Source organism: Schistocerca gregaria, chromosome 5 (genome assembly GCF_023897955.1).
Source record: "Schistocerca gregaria isolate iqSchGreg1 chromosome 5, iqSchGreg1.2, whole genome shotgun sequence".
Taxonomy (NCBI): domain Eukaryota; kingdom Metazoa; phylum Arthropoda; class Insecta; order Orthoptera; family Acrididae; genus Schistocerca; species Schistocerca gregaria.
Genome location: NC_064924.1, coordinates 253,691,431 through 253,709,847, shown reverse-complemented (window position 1 = coordinate 253,709,847; position 18,417 = coordinate 253,691,431). Strand labels below are relative to the sequence as shown.

Below are 18,417 nucleotides of genomic sequence, written 5' to 3'. Positions count from 1 at the left end.
GGAGGATGAACTGAAGAAAGAAATTAAAAAGGAGATTAGGGTAGTCAGCTATAATCTTGAAGAATTGAATAAGACGGCTGAAGCAGTAGTTAAATATTGTGATGAAAAAATAAAGAAAGTAGAGCAGAATACTATTGAGAAATTAACTTTAATGAGTAGTAAATGTGTAGCAGAGAGAAAGCAGCTATGTGATAACTATAGTACGAGGGTGGAGGCTTCTGAAAAACAGTGTAAAGATGAAGTCAAAGCTGCCAGGAAATTTTGTGCTGAAAACAGGGTTAAACTTGAGAACCAAATCGATCACATTAAAAATGATTCAGAAACTGAGGTAGAAATCAAATGTGCAATAGTGGTAGAGGAAAAATTGTTAAAAAGTAAATGAAAATGTAGATTCAAAATTGACTGAAACAGAGAAAAAAGTGTAAAAGGTGCTAAATCTAAAGCAGAGAGAAGTGAAAGTGGGTCTGATTCTGACAGTATTGGTAATGATGATAGCAGTCACGAATCCAGTAGTGATGAGAACAAGGTATTTGAATTTATAATTGATCTCCGTGCCGGTGCGTTCACAGGAGCTCAGTCCGTCAGTTCACCTGATGATGGCGACATGTTTGATCGCCGAAATATTGTGCCCGTTGGACACTATAGACCGGCAGTACACCCGTGGATATTTTGATTAAGTAAAATATGTTCAATGGTATATTAAGAGTGATAAAATTTTCAGTACATTGTGTGGTATATACTGCATATATACTGCAGGACAGCTGCTGGAATACAATTTGTTGGTGATTTGTTTAATATTTGGGACGAATTTCTTGTGTGATTAGCAAGTAGGGGGTACAACATTCTGTGTTTGATTCGTTATGTGGCGATAATGCTTATCCCAGCTGTCTGTCTCATTTTTCATGTTTCCTGAGGCAGTCAAACTCTTCTCCTATCCTATCTGTAGTTTATAAGTGAATCAGAAACATTCTTTCTTTGACTGTCACATAATTTGGTACAGCAGCATACTTTAGTACAGGAGTATTTTAGAAAAGGTTTCTACACTATGTATACAGGGTGTTACAAAAAGGTACGGCCAGACTTTCAGGAAACATTCCTCACACACAAATAAAGAAAAGATGTTATGTGAACATGTGTCTGGAAACGCTCAATTTCCATGTTAGAGCTCATTTTAGTTTCGTCCACCTACGCTCAATGGAGCACGTTATCATGATTTCATACGGGATACTCTGCCTGTGCTGCTAGAACATGTGCCTTTGCAAGTACGACACAACATGTGGTTCATGCACGATGGAGCTCCTGCACATTTCAGTCGAAGTGTTTGTACGCTTCTCAACAACAGATTCGGTGACCGATGGATTGGTTGAGGCGGACCAATTCCGTGGCCTCCACGCTCTCCTGACCTCATCCCTCTAGACTTTCATTTATGGGAGCATTTGAAAGCTCTTGTCTACGCAACCCCGGTACCAAATCTAGAGACTCTTCGCGCTCGTATTGTGGATGGCTGTGATACAATACGCCATTCTCCAGGGCTGCATCAGCGCATCAGGGATTCCGTGCGACGGAGGATGGATGCATGTATCCCCACTAACAGAAGACATTTTGAACATTTCCTGTAACAAAGTGTTTGAAGTCACGCTGGTACGTTCTGTTGCTGTGCGTTTCCATTCCATGATTAATGTGATTTGAAGAGAAGTAATAAAATGAGCTCTAACATGGAAAGTAAGCGTTTCCGGACACATGTCCACATAACATATTTTCTTTCGTTGTGTGTGAGGAATGTTTCCTGAAAGTTTGGCCGTACCTTTTTGTAACACCCTGTAAATTATATTATGTTGTGTTAGTTATAAGTAATGGAGTCATAAGAGGATGGAAGGAAGAAAAGTGGTACCATGCTTAAAGAATTTCTGTCGAACAAAGAGATAAGGTAAATGGAAAATAAAAGGTGTCAGCATATGTGGAGGAGAAGGTGCAACTTATCTGAAAACATTACCATCTGAAGTAATCAGCTCATTGGTGTAGCAGCACAGGCAATATACAGTAAAAACCATCTTAAATATGAGATCTTAATATTAATTATTGTATAATACAAGTGTTTGTGTTCAGTGCAATCAGTATATTGAGATAACTATCTATGTATAGAAGTGTCATGGTACAGCCTTGTTTAAAATTAAGAATTTACAACTTTAAACATAGTTGCCTGGAGTAATGTGTGTGGAAAGGATAAGCAAAGTTTGAATGTATATCGCCCTTCAGGCTAAAATCTTAAGCAATTTGATGGAATACAGTGAAGTAATAGTTTTTGTAAGTGATAGTTTGGTCTGATCAGTAATGAGGGTTACGTTTGGCTTAGCATAAGGATCTGTTACTGTGGAATGTTTTTCAGTAGAATCAATTTTGCAGTGAATAAGCAGAGCAGGTGTTTATTTATTAGTTAATGAAGCACTAATGAAATAGTACATTAATGAATAATGTTAGGGTCTCAATGGTTAGGGAGCCTGTCTCTGCAGTAGGGATATTTTTTGAGAATGCATTCCGTTAGTTAACGAGATAAGGAAAGTAAGTAAAATAATGGAGCTGACAGACATGATTGAGTGATGAAAAACATAACTGGATACAAAAAAATGTGGTGTAACTGTATTGATGATCTATTTTTGAATTAGGCAACATTGGGTACTGTTTATATTGTGCAATTCATGACACTGCAGCTGGGAATGAGAGCTTAACGGAAAGAGGAATATTTTAGGAAAGTACAAGTCATATAATGCTGCATTATTGGATCCATGGTTATCTGGAAACTTCTGTTTGTGTTCTGAGGAATTATGAGCTAAAAGTGGTAACACTGGGATGAAGAAAAGTAATTTTGCTGATTAACTGATAACTGTGGTGCTAGAATGGTGTGAGTATTTCAAACAGGACAGATATTTGATAACAGGATTTAATTTTCTGTTTGAATGAGAGTAGTACTCAGAGTGGAGAAATAGTGCAATGATTTGGTACAACTTCCATCCCCTTAATCTTGATTTGAATAGTAATTACGTTATGTGATGGTGACTCTATTCTTTTTTCACAACCTAATGATGCTATGCTACTGCACATCTTGAGGTTTTGCTATTTTGCCTGTGGGAAAGAAACAAAAATCTTTCAAGTTTAACCAGTTTCAGACAGAGGATTTACAGTAAGGTTTTGTAGTGTAATGTGCTCTTGATTTAAAAAAATTTTCTGGTCCACACCTTTCATACTATAGTCAAATTTAGTGCTAATTATTGCAATGTTATGAGAACTATGTAATATATTTATTTATCATGTAATGACTATCATTTGCATTGGTGTTCCACATTTTTTTCTTACACTTAAATTAGAAGTAAAAGTAAGTGTACTAAAGTAGGGTATTTTGTCTTATTTTTTTCACATACTGTGGCAGAGGAGAGCCACCTCCAAGTGAGCTGATAGCAGTGCATTTCCTGACTATGCATTCTGTCACTTGCACCTGTTGAAGGCGTGGACAACTTGGTGAGAAAAGGTGTAAAAGCTCATTAAAAATGTTAAAGTGCTTGTGGAAAATACTAAACATTGAGCAAGAGAAATTTTCTGCCTAAAATGTTAACTGCAATGCGCAGTGTAATTTAACTTTTTGTGACCCATGAGGATTTATTTTTTCAAGCAAGACAGGACTTAAATAAAATGATATGTATGTTCGAATGTGTAATTATCACTTACCCAAAAAGGACATCGCTTATGATGGAGATGCCTAATTTTTTGTTAAAAGTATAAATTGTGGATATTTTGTGCAATTGTACAATACACTGTGTGTAAATATTTTGTATGGGTTTCTTGAAATCGCCAGTTCATATAAGTATAAATTTGAAAATAATTATGTACTGTAGTTTCTGATAGGGAGATTTTTTATGAAATATTCTTTTGTGTGTAGAATAATAAACCCACTTTCTGGGCATTACACAGTTAGCTATTTGCGACATCTGTCTGGTCAGTCCAATAGGGTGATGAGACAAAACAAGCTGGGATATTTTTTCTTCCACTCTCATTTTGCCACCTGCCTCCTTAAAATTCATTTTTGACTAACGACTATTAAGATACAGGTGTACAAGCTGCATTTTCATAAAAGGGAAAGGTTGGCCATCACTTTAAAAGAATGTAGCACAAGATCTAATTTTATTTTTAGTCTTATGTAGGTAATTGATTTTCTAATTTATTTTGACTATTACTAGTTAGTATCTTTTGTTATAGGGTGAAAGCAGTAATTGTTTCATAATTTAAATTCTGTTGTTGACTTATAAACAAATATACATTCTGTACTAATTGTAAACATTTGGAGGAAATACTGATTGCATTCTTGAAGGATCTATTTGGCTCTATTCGAAAACATGTTAGCCAGCCCTTAATTAATTCCAAAGTAATTAACAATTTTGTCAAAAGTATTGTTTGCATAACAATATCTGTTAATTTCATCATTTAAACAAATAATTTGGCTTAACTCTTGTAGTAGAAGAAACTGTTAAAAAGAAGGAAGTTTTCACTGTATTCAGTCAATTTAGTGAGCTAAGTTTTAATTGTAATTTCTGTAAATTAAACATCTAACAATGTGTAGTTTCACTGTCTATTATTGTGAGGATATATAAGGGCCTGATTTTTGGTCCCGAGACAGTCAGTCCACGGCTGAATTTCAGATGAGAAACCTGTAATGGTTAGATCAACAATAATGTATCAAATTAACTGTGAAATGAGTGTAACACAATTAGGCCATGTGTTACAATAATGACAGTATCTGTTCCATAAGTACCTTTTCATTCTGTGAACTGTGTGGTTAGGTTTTTACTGCTTGTAGATGTTCAACAGTAAACTATTGTAGCAGTATGTGGATGTTTGCCTGCAACCTATTAATGAGGCTTATCAAAAGTTAAACAATATTTAACTGGCCACATAATTGTGTATTATTGGGAGGTGGGGGGGTTGTGAACACTGAAAGTAAAGAACTGTGATACGCAACTGTGCACCTGTCGGCTACACCATTTAAAGTAGTCAGTGTTGAACTTCACCCCCCCCCCCCCCCCATTTTTCAGCCATTATCACAAAACAGTATTATGTCGACACTGAGGACTACCAACGATGAAATAAATCAGACGAACATCACAATGCGAGGGACCCTCCATCGTATACAGACACTGTAAAGAATGTTCTAAGGAAACAGACTACTGCATAACAGGTGTAAAACAAAGCATAGGGCTACAGATAGAGAGATGCTCGATGAAGTGTGCTTCACTGTTAAGAGAGCAATGGGTGAAGCCTACAATGACTACCATAGCAAAATATTGTCAAATTATCTTTCACAAAACCCAAAGAAATTCTGATCATATGTAAAGGCTGTTCGTGGTAACAGAGTTAATGTCCAGTCCCTAGTGAATGATGCAGAAATTGGAATTGGGGACAACAGAGCAATGAGAATCCCAGTGAACTGACCCAATTTAATCCTTTTACCACTGAGAAGATGAGTGAAATCTGTGTTAGTAGTGTTGAGACACAGCTGGTACAGTCTATCATAGGTACCTCAACCAAAATACTGGGCCCAGTAATTGGAAGAAAGCAAAGACAACATGCATCTACATGAAGGGTAGTAGAAGTGATCCATCAAACTACTGTCCAATATCCTTGACATCTATCTGTAGTAGAATCTTAAAACATATTCTGATCTCAAACATAATGAGATATGTTTAACAGAATGAGCTCCTCGATGCCGACCAGCATGTATTCCGAAAACATCTACCATGTGAAACTCTACTCACACTATTTTCACATGACATGCTGAAAGCCTTAGATCAGGGATGTCAGGTAGATGCAGTATTTCTTGATTTCTGAAGAACATATTACTCAGTACCACAACAATGCTTATTGTCAAAAGTTCGATCATATGGGTATCAAGTGACATTTGTGACTGAATTGAGGACTTCTAGGTAGGGAGGACGCAGCACGTTATCTTGAATGGAGAGTCATCACCAGATATAGAAGTAACTTCGGGTATGCCCCATGGAATTGTGCTGTGACCCTTGTTTTCATGTTGTATATTAATGAACTTGCAGACAATATTAATAGCTATAATGAAGTACTGTCAAAAAGAAGCCACATAAGCATTAAGTCAGATCTTGGTAAGATTACAAAGTGGTTCAAAGATTGGCAACTTGCTTTAAATGTTCAGAAATGCAAAACTGTACACTTCACAAAGCAAAAAAATGTAGCATCATACCAATGAGTCACAGGTGGAATTTGTCAAGTCATACAAATATCTGGGTATAACACTTAGTAAGGAAATGAAATGGAATGGAATGATCACATAGGTTCATTTATGTGTGTGTGTGTGTGTGTGGGGGGGGGGGGGGGGGGGGGGGGGGACCAGGTGTTAAAATGCGGTTTATTGGTAGTGCAATCAGTCTACAATGGTGATTGCTTAAAAATAACTTGCGCGGCTGGTTCTAGAATACTGCTCAAGTGTGTAGGACCTGCATAAAACAGGACTAACAGGGGATATTGAATGTATACAGAGAAGGGCACCACAAATGGTCACAGGTTTGTCTAATCCATGGGAGTGTGTCACAGAGATACTGAAGGAACTGAACTTGAAGATTCATGAAGATATAAGGACACTATAACTTCAGGAAGTCTATTAACAAAGTTTCAAGAATCATTTTTAAATGAGGACTCGAGGAATATACTACAACCCCCCAAAGTATCACTCACACAGGGATCGTGAAGACAAGATTTGATTAATTACAGCACGCACAGAAGCATTAAAACACTCATTCTTCCCATGCTCCATATGTGAATGGAATAGGAAGAGAGAGAGAGAGTGGGATATTGGACTGTAGCCTCTACCATGCATTTCATGGCAGTTTGCCAAGCATACATATAGATTGAGATGCAAATTCTATATTTTTATATAACCAATAATTAGTGTACATGCAGCTCGTGGTCTCGCAGCAGCTCGTGGTCTTGCAGTAGCAATCTCGCTTCGCAAGCACGGGGTCCTGGGTTCAATTCCTGGCGGGGTCAGGGATTTTCACCTGTCTAGAGATGACTGGGTGTTGTTGTGTCGTCTTCATCATCAACATTGATCCCCATTACGGTCGGAGGGAGGCAATGGCAAATCACCTCCACAAGGACCTTGCCTAGTACCGCGGTGTGGGTCTCCTGCATCGCTCCCCTACGCTCTGTGAAGGAGTATGGGACTTCATCATCATCATCATCATCATCATCACCAGACAAACAAAAGGGAACTGAATCTACACATGCAGGAATTAAGAATTATCTGTTCTAGATACTGTGTTGAACTTTTATCATCTTTTTTATGCAATGTACACATACAACATTGACAGTGTGAATGAAACACGTGTTCTCAAAATATCTGTGGAATTTTATGAATCACGTAACAAAAGAGATTTGCTTTTCATGTATGAGGCATTTATTTTTAACCTTCAAATACATCTATTTTAAATGAATTTTTCTTCCTTATAGTACAACCAAGGATACTTGTACTAGATAACAGAAGGCGTTGTTAACAAGCTGTAGCATTACAAGTGGTATGTACACTGTACAAAGCATTTAAAAAACTGAGGGTTTAGTTGACCATCATGTAGCTGTTAAGTTGTCATGATGGGGGTAAATGGAAATGCCGTGTCGGGTAGACCATTTGCCTGGAGCAAGCCTTTCGAGTTGACGCCACTTCGCCAAATTGCGTATCGATGGGGATGAAATGATGATGATGATGATGATAAGGACACCCAGTCCCTGAGTGGAGAAAATCTCTGACCCAGTTGGGAATCTAACCCGGGTCATTAGGTATCACATTCTGTTGCACTGACCATTCAGCTACCATGAGGTGGATGAATGCTGCAGACTGCTCAAAGCCACAAGGGAAAGGTGGGGGGAGGTTGGATCCAGCAGACTGCTGACTAGATGTACCTTGGAATTTCCATAATGGTTTGTTAAAATCGTACTGCCACATGCTTGTGAATGTCAAATAATATGGCCAAGGTCAGATTGTGCTAATATTGGAAGCTTCGAACATTCATACACTAAAACACAAAAACCACTCATATATATGCTCTGAAAAATCTGATGACAGCATTGAAATCACAATAAAGAGGCAAATTCAATAAAATTATTACCACATTTACAAAGCAAGAAATAACTAAGTTAAACAACAGAAACTCCACATAGGAATACCAGCAATGTAGGAAAAGACATGTTGCTACTTACCACAAAGAAGACATGTTAAGTTGCAGACAGGAACAATTAAAAGATATTTACATGAAACTTTTAGTCACAGCCTTCATCAGCCAAAGAGAAAACACACCATTCATACACACAAGCATGCATACCTCACGCACATCATGACCACCAACTCCAGCATCTCTGGCTGGAATGCAACTATCATGTGGGATCCAAGCAGCAATCTGGAGGGGGCAGAGAAGGGGAAGGGGATGGGGAAGGGGAAAGGGAAAGGGAAGGGGAAGGAATAGTAGTAGTGTACAGGGGGAGAGAGAGACGAATGCTGTCTGGTGGAGTGTGCAGGGACTAGAACGTCAACAAGTGCAGCATCAGGAGGTCATGGGTCAGGATGGTGGGGGAAAAAAGGAGCAAAAATTGAGAGGAGTGAGAAAAGATAGGTGTACGTGTTGGCAGAGGGTGAAAAATAAACAGGGTGGGAGATGAGAATGGGGAGGAGATGATAGGACAAGGGGGTGGAGGGTGTGAGGACAATATGTTGCCGTACGTTGAGGCCGGGGTAATTATGGGAGTGGAGAATGTGTTGCAAGGGTAACAACCATTTGCGCAGTTCAGAAAAGCTGGTGGTTGAGGGAGGGTTACAGATGGCTCGGGTAGTGATGCAGCCATTGAAATAAAGTATATTAATTTTAGCTGCATGTTGTGCCAAAGGGTGGTCTACTTTGCTCTTGGCCACAGTTTGGCAGTGGCCGTTCATCCTGGTGGACAGCTGGTTGGTAGTCCTACTAATGTGTGCAATGATTGCAGCAGAGCTAGTAAATGACATGGCTGCTTTTACTGGCAGTCTGGTCCCTGATGGGATAGGATAAACCTGTGACAGGACTGGAATAGGAAGTGATAGGTGGGTAGATTGTGTAGGCCTCGCACCTGGGTTTTCCACAGGGATATGATCCTTGTGGCAAGGAGTTGGGATTGGGATTGGCATAGGGATGGACTAGGATGTTGTGGAGGTTGGGTGACTGATGGAACACCAATTTAGGAGGGGTGGGAAGTATCTTGGGTATAATGTCCCTCATTCCAGGGCATGAAGATAGATAACAACTGAACCACATCCTTTTCCAGAGCTTTGATTAACCTACCATCATGCCCTGAAATGAGGGACATCCTACCCGAGATACTTCCCACCCTCCCTAAACTGGAGTTCTGTCACTCACCCAATGTCCATAACATCCTAGTCCATCCCTATACCACTCAAAATCCCAACTCCTTCCCATAAGGATCATGTCCCTGTGGAAAACCCAGGTGTGAAGGCTATCCAATTCACCCACCCATCACTTCCGTGAAAGCAGCTGTGTCATTTACCAGCTCAGCTGCAATCATTGCACAGCATTTTACATTGGTAGGACTAACAACCAGCTGTCCATCAAGATGAATGGCCACTGTCAAACTGTGGACAAAAGTAAAGTTTACCACCCTGTGGTACAACATGCAGTTAAAAAGAACATAATTGATTTCACTGGCTGCATCACTACATGAGCCATCTGGAACCCTCCCACGACCACCAGCTTTTCTGAACTGTGCTACTGGAAGTTAACCTCACAACACAGTCTCTGCTCCCATAATTACCCCGGCCTCAACCTACTGTAACATACTGTCCTCACACCCTCCACCAAACAGTTTCCACCCCCCTGTCCTATCATCTCCTCCTCATTCTCATCTCCCACCCTGTTTATTTGCCACCCTCTGCCAACACACCTGCCCATTTTTCCCACTCCTCTCCTTTTTCGCTGCTTTTTTCCCCCACCTTTCTGCTCTGTGACCTCCTGATGTTGCACTTGTTTGGCATTCTTGTCCATGCACACTCCACCAGATACCCTTTGTCTCTCTCCCCACCTGTACGCTACTATCCCTTCCCCTTCCCTGCCCCCTCAAAATTGCCACTTGCATCCAATGTGATAGTTGCATTCTGGCCAGAGATGCTGGACTTGGCAGCCAGGTGTGCTTGCTTGTGTGGATGAATCATGTGTGTTTATCTTTTGCTGCGGCCAAAATCTTTATGTGAGTGACTTTTAACTGTGCCTGTCTGCAATTTAACATGTCTTCTTTATGGTAAGTAGCTGTCTGTCTTTTCCCACATTGTTTTAATTAACAAAGTTACTAATGTATGTGTGTAAAATTGTTTATGACAACAGTAACAAAAGCTATCAAAACAATATAAATATGTAGAACACACCATTGGACAGGTCTCGAAGTCAGCTACAAAATGCTCACATTTATCTTATTATTGAATTAATACAAAATTTATTATAATTTTATATTTATCAATATAGCGCCAAGACAAAAGTTCTCCACAGATGCATGACAGATTAGCAGCAGAATGAATGATTTGTTTTTTTATTCTGATTTGTTTATGTTTGTTTTATAAGTTGTTTGTAAGATGGCTGTTTAAGTAGCATAGCATGGCAGCAGCAAGCTGAATAGCTTTGTGAGTTTGAGTAGCTCTTGTCATTCCATTTGTGATGTATAAAATATAAACCAAAGTTAATTATTCTCCACTGGTTAACATATAATAAAGTAATATCTGTCTACAAACTGTCTAAAATGTATGTTATATTTGTTTAAAATATGTAAAGATTATAAAATATGTACTCATCAGGATGTTGCTTACTTGAGTCTCATTGGTAAGATCTGTGCACCCAATGTTTAAGTGATAGTTCACAGATAGACAACAAAATGGCCCCATCAGAGGCTGGGCCACCTGTGAAAACATCCATGGCGTATATCAGGTCTTCTGCAGTTACCGCACAGCTTTTTATATTAGTATGACTACCAACCAGCAGCTCACCAAGATGAATGGCTACCACTAAACTGTGGCCAAGAGCAAAGTGGACCACCCTATGGCACAATATGCACCTGAGCAGGACGAATATGTGAGCCGTAGCACCTCAGATGCGAAATGCAACACCTGGAAAATGTTCTGAGGAGCAATGGGTACTCCACAAATTATATTAGAAGTGTAACAGAGCCAAACATTTGGCGAAGTAAGGAAACATAAAAAGAAATGTCGGGTACGGCCTTTCTGCCATACATTCCCAGAGTGACAGACAGAATCAGTCATATATTGCGCAAACATGGCGTAAACGTGATTTTCAAATCGACAAGGAAGATCAAAGAGTGTCTTAGATTAGCAAAGGAGAAAAGGGACCCACTTGCAACGTCGGGAGTATACCGTATACCATGTACATGCGGAAAAGTTTATGTCAGAATGACTGGACAATCAATCAACACCAGGATCAAAGAACATAAGTGACATTGCGGGTTGGGGCAGGTAGAGAAATCGGCCGTGGCAGAGCACGCACTGATTGAGACCGACCACGTAACAGAATTTGCCGACACGGAAGTTCTGGCTGTAGAGAAACACTATCACACATGCTTGTTCAGAGAAGCTGTAGAAATACAAAAACACGCAAACAGCTTCAACAAGGAAGAGGAAAGCCTTAGCGTAAACAGATCATGGCTTCCTGTACTGCAGCAAACGACTGTCGCAGGTAGCAAGAGGAGAACCGCACCAGAAATGACCGCAGAGAAGCCCTTTGACGCTGGTGCACCAGGTCATATAGTCTGTGGCCGTGAGTTCGGCTCCAGTTCACCACCGGCAATAGAGGGTGAAGCTTTGACAATGCCAGCCACTCGTGCTGGCGAGACATCAGTAAAATCATTAGATGAACGTCGGCTGAAGAACCCAAGACAGAATACAACAGGAAGTTCGTCATTCTACTGATCCACGATTCAATCTCAATGATCCCATGACCACTGCAATCATAACTGATGATATTGTTGGGTCAACATGGGAATATGTAGGGGTCATCTGCTTTGGAAGCCTATGTTCAACAATGTATGCTGAACAGTGCACTCTGAAACACCTGTCTCTTCACCAGCATTGCATTATTATATTTGTTATACTGTTTTACAGATCAGATAATCCTCTCAGACTTCCACATTCTGTGATGAGGTGTAAATTTCCAATGCCTTGCTGCCTACGTTTTGTTTCACTGTCCTTCTACCACTTACTGTGTGATAAGGGACTACTAATTTGCAGTTGGGCCAAGTCTGATGGGGAAAAAGAGGAGCAGTACCTGTTTTTGAAGTCCTGGACAATGTCACCAGCTTACGAAGAAAGAGATATGCCAGAAGTGTTGTCCATAACTGCAGGATGTTCGTACATAGAAAGATAGTACTGAGAGTGAGGAACGGGAAGCCATGTGATAATGGGCTATAAACTGTGGAGAGCCAATGGAGAAAGAGAGAGATGTCCCTCATGCAGGAAGTTATGTTGCTTGACATGGGTTGACCACTGGTCAATTATGGCAGATATCCTTTAAATGTGAATGCAGTAACAATCCACAGTGGCATGACAGCATAATTATGATTGTGGGTTTTGGAAAGCATGTCAAGTTGGTGTGGGGTGAAAGGTTCTGGTATGGGCGGAGGAACCTGTGAATCCATTGGAAATCAGGCTGAATTTCTGGAAAGAGAACCAGACAACAAGCCCTTGTTACAAGAGGTATGTAATAATTAGCAGAGACAGCCTGCGTATTTCCACATATGTAGTGAAGCATTTTTCTGCAGGAAGAATAATCTAAATGACATCTGTTTTAATACTGTGAATAATGCTCTCTCCCTTGTCATGAGACCTTTGTTATCAGGAAGGGACTTGGTGGTAAAAAAGCCAGGCGTGGTTATTTCCCATTGCGGAGATGTTTATAAGGATTCAAAGTACCTAACAACCAAATCTTTAGTGCTCAATCTAAGTTGTTATAAGATGTGTGGTACAAGGTAAGAGTGAGCCTACCATAAAGTAATGGATCTGCCCTAGGTATGTTTTGTTATGAAAAGGTCAACTGGCTGCAAACTGTCCAAGTTAATGTGTTGGTAGTTCGTTTCAGAGACTCCTATGCCTGGTCTCCAGTTCCAGACAGAGGTGTGATACCAGGAATTAAGAAAATCATTGCCTTCCCTATGTTGAGACAGAATTCTATGACAAACTTAGAGCACCAATAAAACAGTATTTTAATTAGTTAATGATTTTAAGTATCAACTTCTCTCTTACAGGTGGAAAGTAAGTAACTATTCCATGTAACAAGTTACGTCAATGTAAGGAACTGAAAAGAGAATATATTAAGGGTTTCACTAATAGTATCAGAATTGTACCACGAAGAAGTGTATGAAATTGATCAAACCTTACCTCAGACAAATTTTCTTTACAGCATATTCACCACCATCTAATTTGTTTCTTGCTTTGTACACATAGCCAAACCCACCATGTGCTATATACTCCAACTCGACAAATTCCGTTTGATACCGAGATGATTCGAACAATTTTTCAGGGACTAGGAGCTTGCTGGGCAAAGCTTTCTTGAACGAATCTTTCCTGGTTAATAAGGAGACCAATGTTAAGATTAAACATACAGAGAAAGAGAAAGAGAAAGAGAAAGAAAAAGAAAGAGAGAGAGAGAGACCTAAAATATGTTATATATATAGTTTACTCATACCTGGCAACACTGATCAATCTATTATTTGCTCCTGGTTCATTTCCTATCTTTGCAATTTGAAGAAGATCCCAAACTGCTTGCACATAACGGTTTCTCATAAACTCTAGTTCTTCTATTGCATATGTGCCATCAATTAATTTCAGTTTGTAAAGAATACGACAAATAGCTGTAAAATAAAAAATAAAAAAACAACTGAACAGTTGAAACAAGCTATATAATGATATTGCACATCACCAATATTTTTCACCATTAATCCACAATATAAAAACAGATATTGTTTGATTCTTCCAAAATTGAAATTGGCATTTCACTGAATACTTACACTAGCCAATAGTTTCAGAGACATGCAAAAATGTCTCCTAATCTTTATTCGAAAGAAAGAATAATATGTTTTTTGAGAGGTAACAAAAAGAAGGTATCCTGCTAAATCTTTCCTGCTGCTCTCTGAGAAGAGCACATACAAGTAAGTGTTATAAGACGTAAAAAGAAAATCTACATACTATAATGAAGCCTACTGATAGAACAAATATTAGAATGATCATGCATTGTCAAATTAGTAACTATAATCATCCAGTCTGCACCACAGATAAAAATAAAGTTAACTTCTTTTTTCTCAAATTGTCAATTTACATACCATCATACAGAGCTCTCTGTTTGTTAGCATTTTTCTCTACGAACTTGCAAAGTTGTTTAACCAATGATTCAATTAAAAAACTCGTTTCCTGTGAAGGAAACTCTGCTTCTACCACAAGACCTGCATCATCTTCTCCAGCAAGTCGAGTAACATCTGGCCTTATTAGACTTCTACTTGCAACAACTGGAGACTCTTCAAAGCAAAAACCATTTTCAGTATCAGTAGGCTCAGGAACATCACCATTTCCTACAATGATAAATCAAGAAATAATCATCATTACTCATTCATAGTTAACTGTACTGTATCTATTACACCCCAGAGAATAGAATTGTGGTGAAAAATAATTCTGTAGTAACGAGTTTTTTCTAGTAAATGGAAATAAGTGATTAATTACTTGGTACTTATTCTTGGTACTTATACTTGGTACTTATACTTGGTACTTATTCTTGAAGTTAGCCTTTGTAATATTTCTACTAAAAGCAGGTGAAAGTGTAGCTACATAAATGAAGAAAATGGGTAATTTTAAGAGACTGAGTTCTCTAAATGTGTAAGCTTACCAACATTTTAAAAAAAATTAATTTACTCGTAATGAACAAAAGAATTAAGAATTTTCTGTTTATATGCTTCGAACGGTAACAGCGAAAGTACCTGGAAAAAAAGCTGTGCTATTGTTGCTGAAGATTCAAGCAATAAATATTATAATATGTAGAGATTACAAAATTGATGTGGGAATGAAACAAGAACTAAACAGGGTCTTAAGAGAGTGGTTGATTAAGGCCCATCACTTATAACACCACCAGCGATATTGATAAGACTATAAATAAAAAATTCAGTAAACAGCAATCTCTGATCACAACGTGGTGCTCTGCAGTAAGTACACAAACAAAAAAAAATCCAAGAAACAGTACAAGTCAACAGCAAAGTCAGGATTATAAATCAATGAAAAAAATTAACATTGAGTTGAAATGCTCTAAGCACAAGGTGCAAACAACAATTATGTTCTTTTTTTAGTAGACTTTAGCACTATACTGACACATCATACTCTAAACCTACCTGTTGGAAGAACAAGGTTGATTCAGACAACTACACATCAGTTCTTCAACATATATAAACAAAATAACAGAATTATAGTTTGTTCATAATATCCAGAACGAATTCTCAGAGGTGTGCAACGAGTGGAGGAAGCAAGTTCTGCCCGGACATGGGCTGCCAAGAGGGGTGAGGCTGTGTGGGGGAACAAACCATGCTTTCATCACACAGTGCTGGCACTAAACACTGCTTACTGGTTTGGCATGGCACAGCACCATCATTAAGTCATAATTAGATCATCTATGTTTGTAGTGGCTGGACAAAAAAGATTAGCATGCCAAAGTTGACCACTTGGCCCCAATGTGGTAAGATATCCTGTGAAACTTTATTAAATGCCTTTTCTGAAAAATACCTAGAACAGACAGGTAGGAGCCCCACTCATGATGGCAATGGATATGATCCAATGGAAACAAATAGACCTGACGTTTTTGAGGATGTCCACATCGAAACTGGTATCAGTGACCACAATACAGTTGTGGCAACAATGATTACCAAAGTACAAAGGGCAACTAAAAAAAAGCAGAAAGATGTATATGTTCAGTAAACCAGATAAAAAAAACCAGTAGTGTCACATCTCATTGAGAAACTTGCAACTTTCAGTGCAGGTCAGCAGCATGTCAATGAACTCTGGCTCAAGTTTAAAAAGATAGTTGACCGAGTACTGGATATGTATGTGCCCAGTAGAACAGTTCATAGTGGGAGGGAACCTCCATGGTACACAGTCACTGTAAACAAACAGAGATTACTGTGTCATAGGTGTGAAACAAAGTGTAGTGCTATAGACAGAGAGATGCTGAATGAAATGTGTTTGGCTGTCAAGTGAGCAATGTATAACGCCTTCAGTAACTACCATAGCAGAATACTGTCAAGAGATCTTTCACAGAATCCAAAGAAATTCTGGTCATATGTAAAGGCAGTTCGTGGGATCAAAGTTAGTGTCTAGTTCCTAGTGAATGAGACAGAAACTGAAACTGAGGGTAGCAAAGCCAAAGCTGAAATGCTTAATTCCATTTTCAAATTTTCCTTTACAAAGGAAAGCCCAGGAGAACTGCCCCAATTTAATCCTTGTACCACTGAAAAGCTGAATGAAATGAGTATTAGTGTCAGTGGTGTTGAAAACTGAACAATTATCTATTATAGATCCCTCAAACAAAAAATTGTGTCCAGTTTTTGGAAAAAGGCACACGTCACACCCATCTACAAGAAGTGTAGTACAAGTGATCCACAAAACTACTGTCCAATATCCTCGACATTGATTTGTTGTAAAATCTTAGAACATATTCTGAGCTCAAACACAATGAGGTATCTTGAACAGAATGACCTCCACAGTGCCAACCATACTGAAAGCTTTGGATCAAGGCAACAAGTTAGGTGCAGTGTTCCTTGATTTCTGAGACACTTTTGACTTAATATCGCACCTATGCTTATTGTCAAAAGAACAATCCTATAGAGTATCGAGTGAAATTTGTGACTGAATTGAGGATGTTTTGATAGGGAGAACACAGCATGTTATCTTGGATGGAGAGACATCGTCAGATGTAGAAGTAATTTTGGGCATGCCCCAGGGAAGTGTGCTGGGACCCTTCCAGTTCATGTTGTATATTAATGACCTTGCAGACAATATTAAGAGTAAAATCAGACTTTTTCAGATGATGCAGTTATCTATAACGAAGTACTATCTGAAAGAAGCTGCATAAATATTCAGTCAGATGTTAAGATTTCGAAGTGGCACAGAGACTGGCAAGTTGCTCTAAACGTTAAGAAATATAAAATTTTGCACTTCTCAAAATTAAAAAAAAAAAGTCGTTTCCAATGACTATAATATCAATGAGTCACTGTTTGAATCGGCCAACTAATACAAATACCTGGGTGTAACATTTTGTAGGGGTATGAAATGGAATGATCGCATAGGTTCAGTTGTGGTTAAAGCAGATGGTAGACTTCAGTTTATAGGTGGAATACTGGGGAAGTGCAATAAGCCTATGAAAGGGATTGCTTACAAAACACTCATGCGACCAGTTCTAGAATGTTGCTCAAGAGTGTGGGACCCGTACCAGATAGGACTAACATGTGATACTGAATGTATACAGAGATGGTCACAGTTTTGTTTAATCCATGGGAGAGTGTAACAGAGATACTGATGGAACTGAACTGGCAGACTCTTGAAGACAAGGCATAAATGCCCAGAGAAAGTCTATTAACAATGTTTCAAGAACTGGCTTTAAATGATTTTTCTAGGGATACACTTCAACCCCCTACATATTGCTTACATAGGGATAATGAGGATAAGATTACAATAATTACTGCATACACAGAGACATTCATGCAAACATTCTTCCTGTGCTCCATGTGTGAATGGAACAGGAAGAATGCCTAATAACTGCAAAATGGGAATGCACCCTCTGTCATGCACCTCATGATGGTTTGCAAATTATAGATGTAGATGTAGAAAAGTAACATGAGTGAGCCCAGTGGCAGAATGTTGTGGACATACAGTAATAACTCACTTAGATTAATTACATTCCCCACGAAACACAGTAAACTGATGACAGCTCTATATGGTTTCAAAAAATCTACTTCAAACTGATTTGTCTAGACTAACAAAATGATACAAAGTATCTGCAATGTATCTATATCTGTTAAAAGCTTGTCGCACTAGTTACCGAGATAACTGCTATGTGGACACACAAAGTGGAAATCTTATGATGGAAAAAAAGCAGTTTGTGACTAATAAATAGAATAGATGCAAATCTGAAATCAGGGTCATAAAGCATAGGGTGCCACAGGACTCCATTGAGGGTCAAATATTGTTTAACCTGTTAACAGGCAATGTTGAAGTTAGTGACAATGAACAGAAAGTACTGGACACAGATTACAGAAAAGCGGTAAATGAAGAACAAAATC

General features: G+C 38.8%; 1 protein-coding gene across 5 annotated transcripts in view; it reads right to left on the bottom strand.

Moving 5' to 3' along the window:
• Positions 1-18,417, bottom strand: part of LOC126273163 (eukaryotic translation initiation factor 2-alpha kinase 1-like) — a 153,165-nt gene that overhangs the window by 75,249 nt on the left and 59,499 nt on the right. For all 5 annotated transcript variants that reach the window (XM_049976633.1, XM_049976634.1, XM_049976636.1 and 2 more), the window contains 3 exons: positions 14,425-14,670; positions 13,791-13,956; positions 13,484-13,669 (listed from right to left, as the gene is read on the bottom strand). In XM_049976633.1, coding sequence (XP_049832590.1) covers positions 13,484-13,669; positions 13,791-13,956; positions 14,425-14,670 — 598 coding nt within the window. The remainder of the gene's footprint in view (positions 1-13,483; positions 13,670-13,790; positions 13,957-14,424; positions 14,671-18,417) is intronic.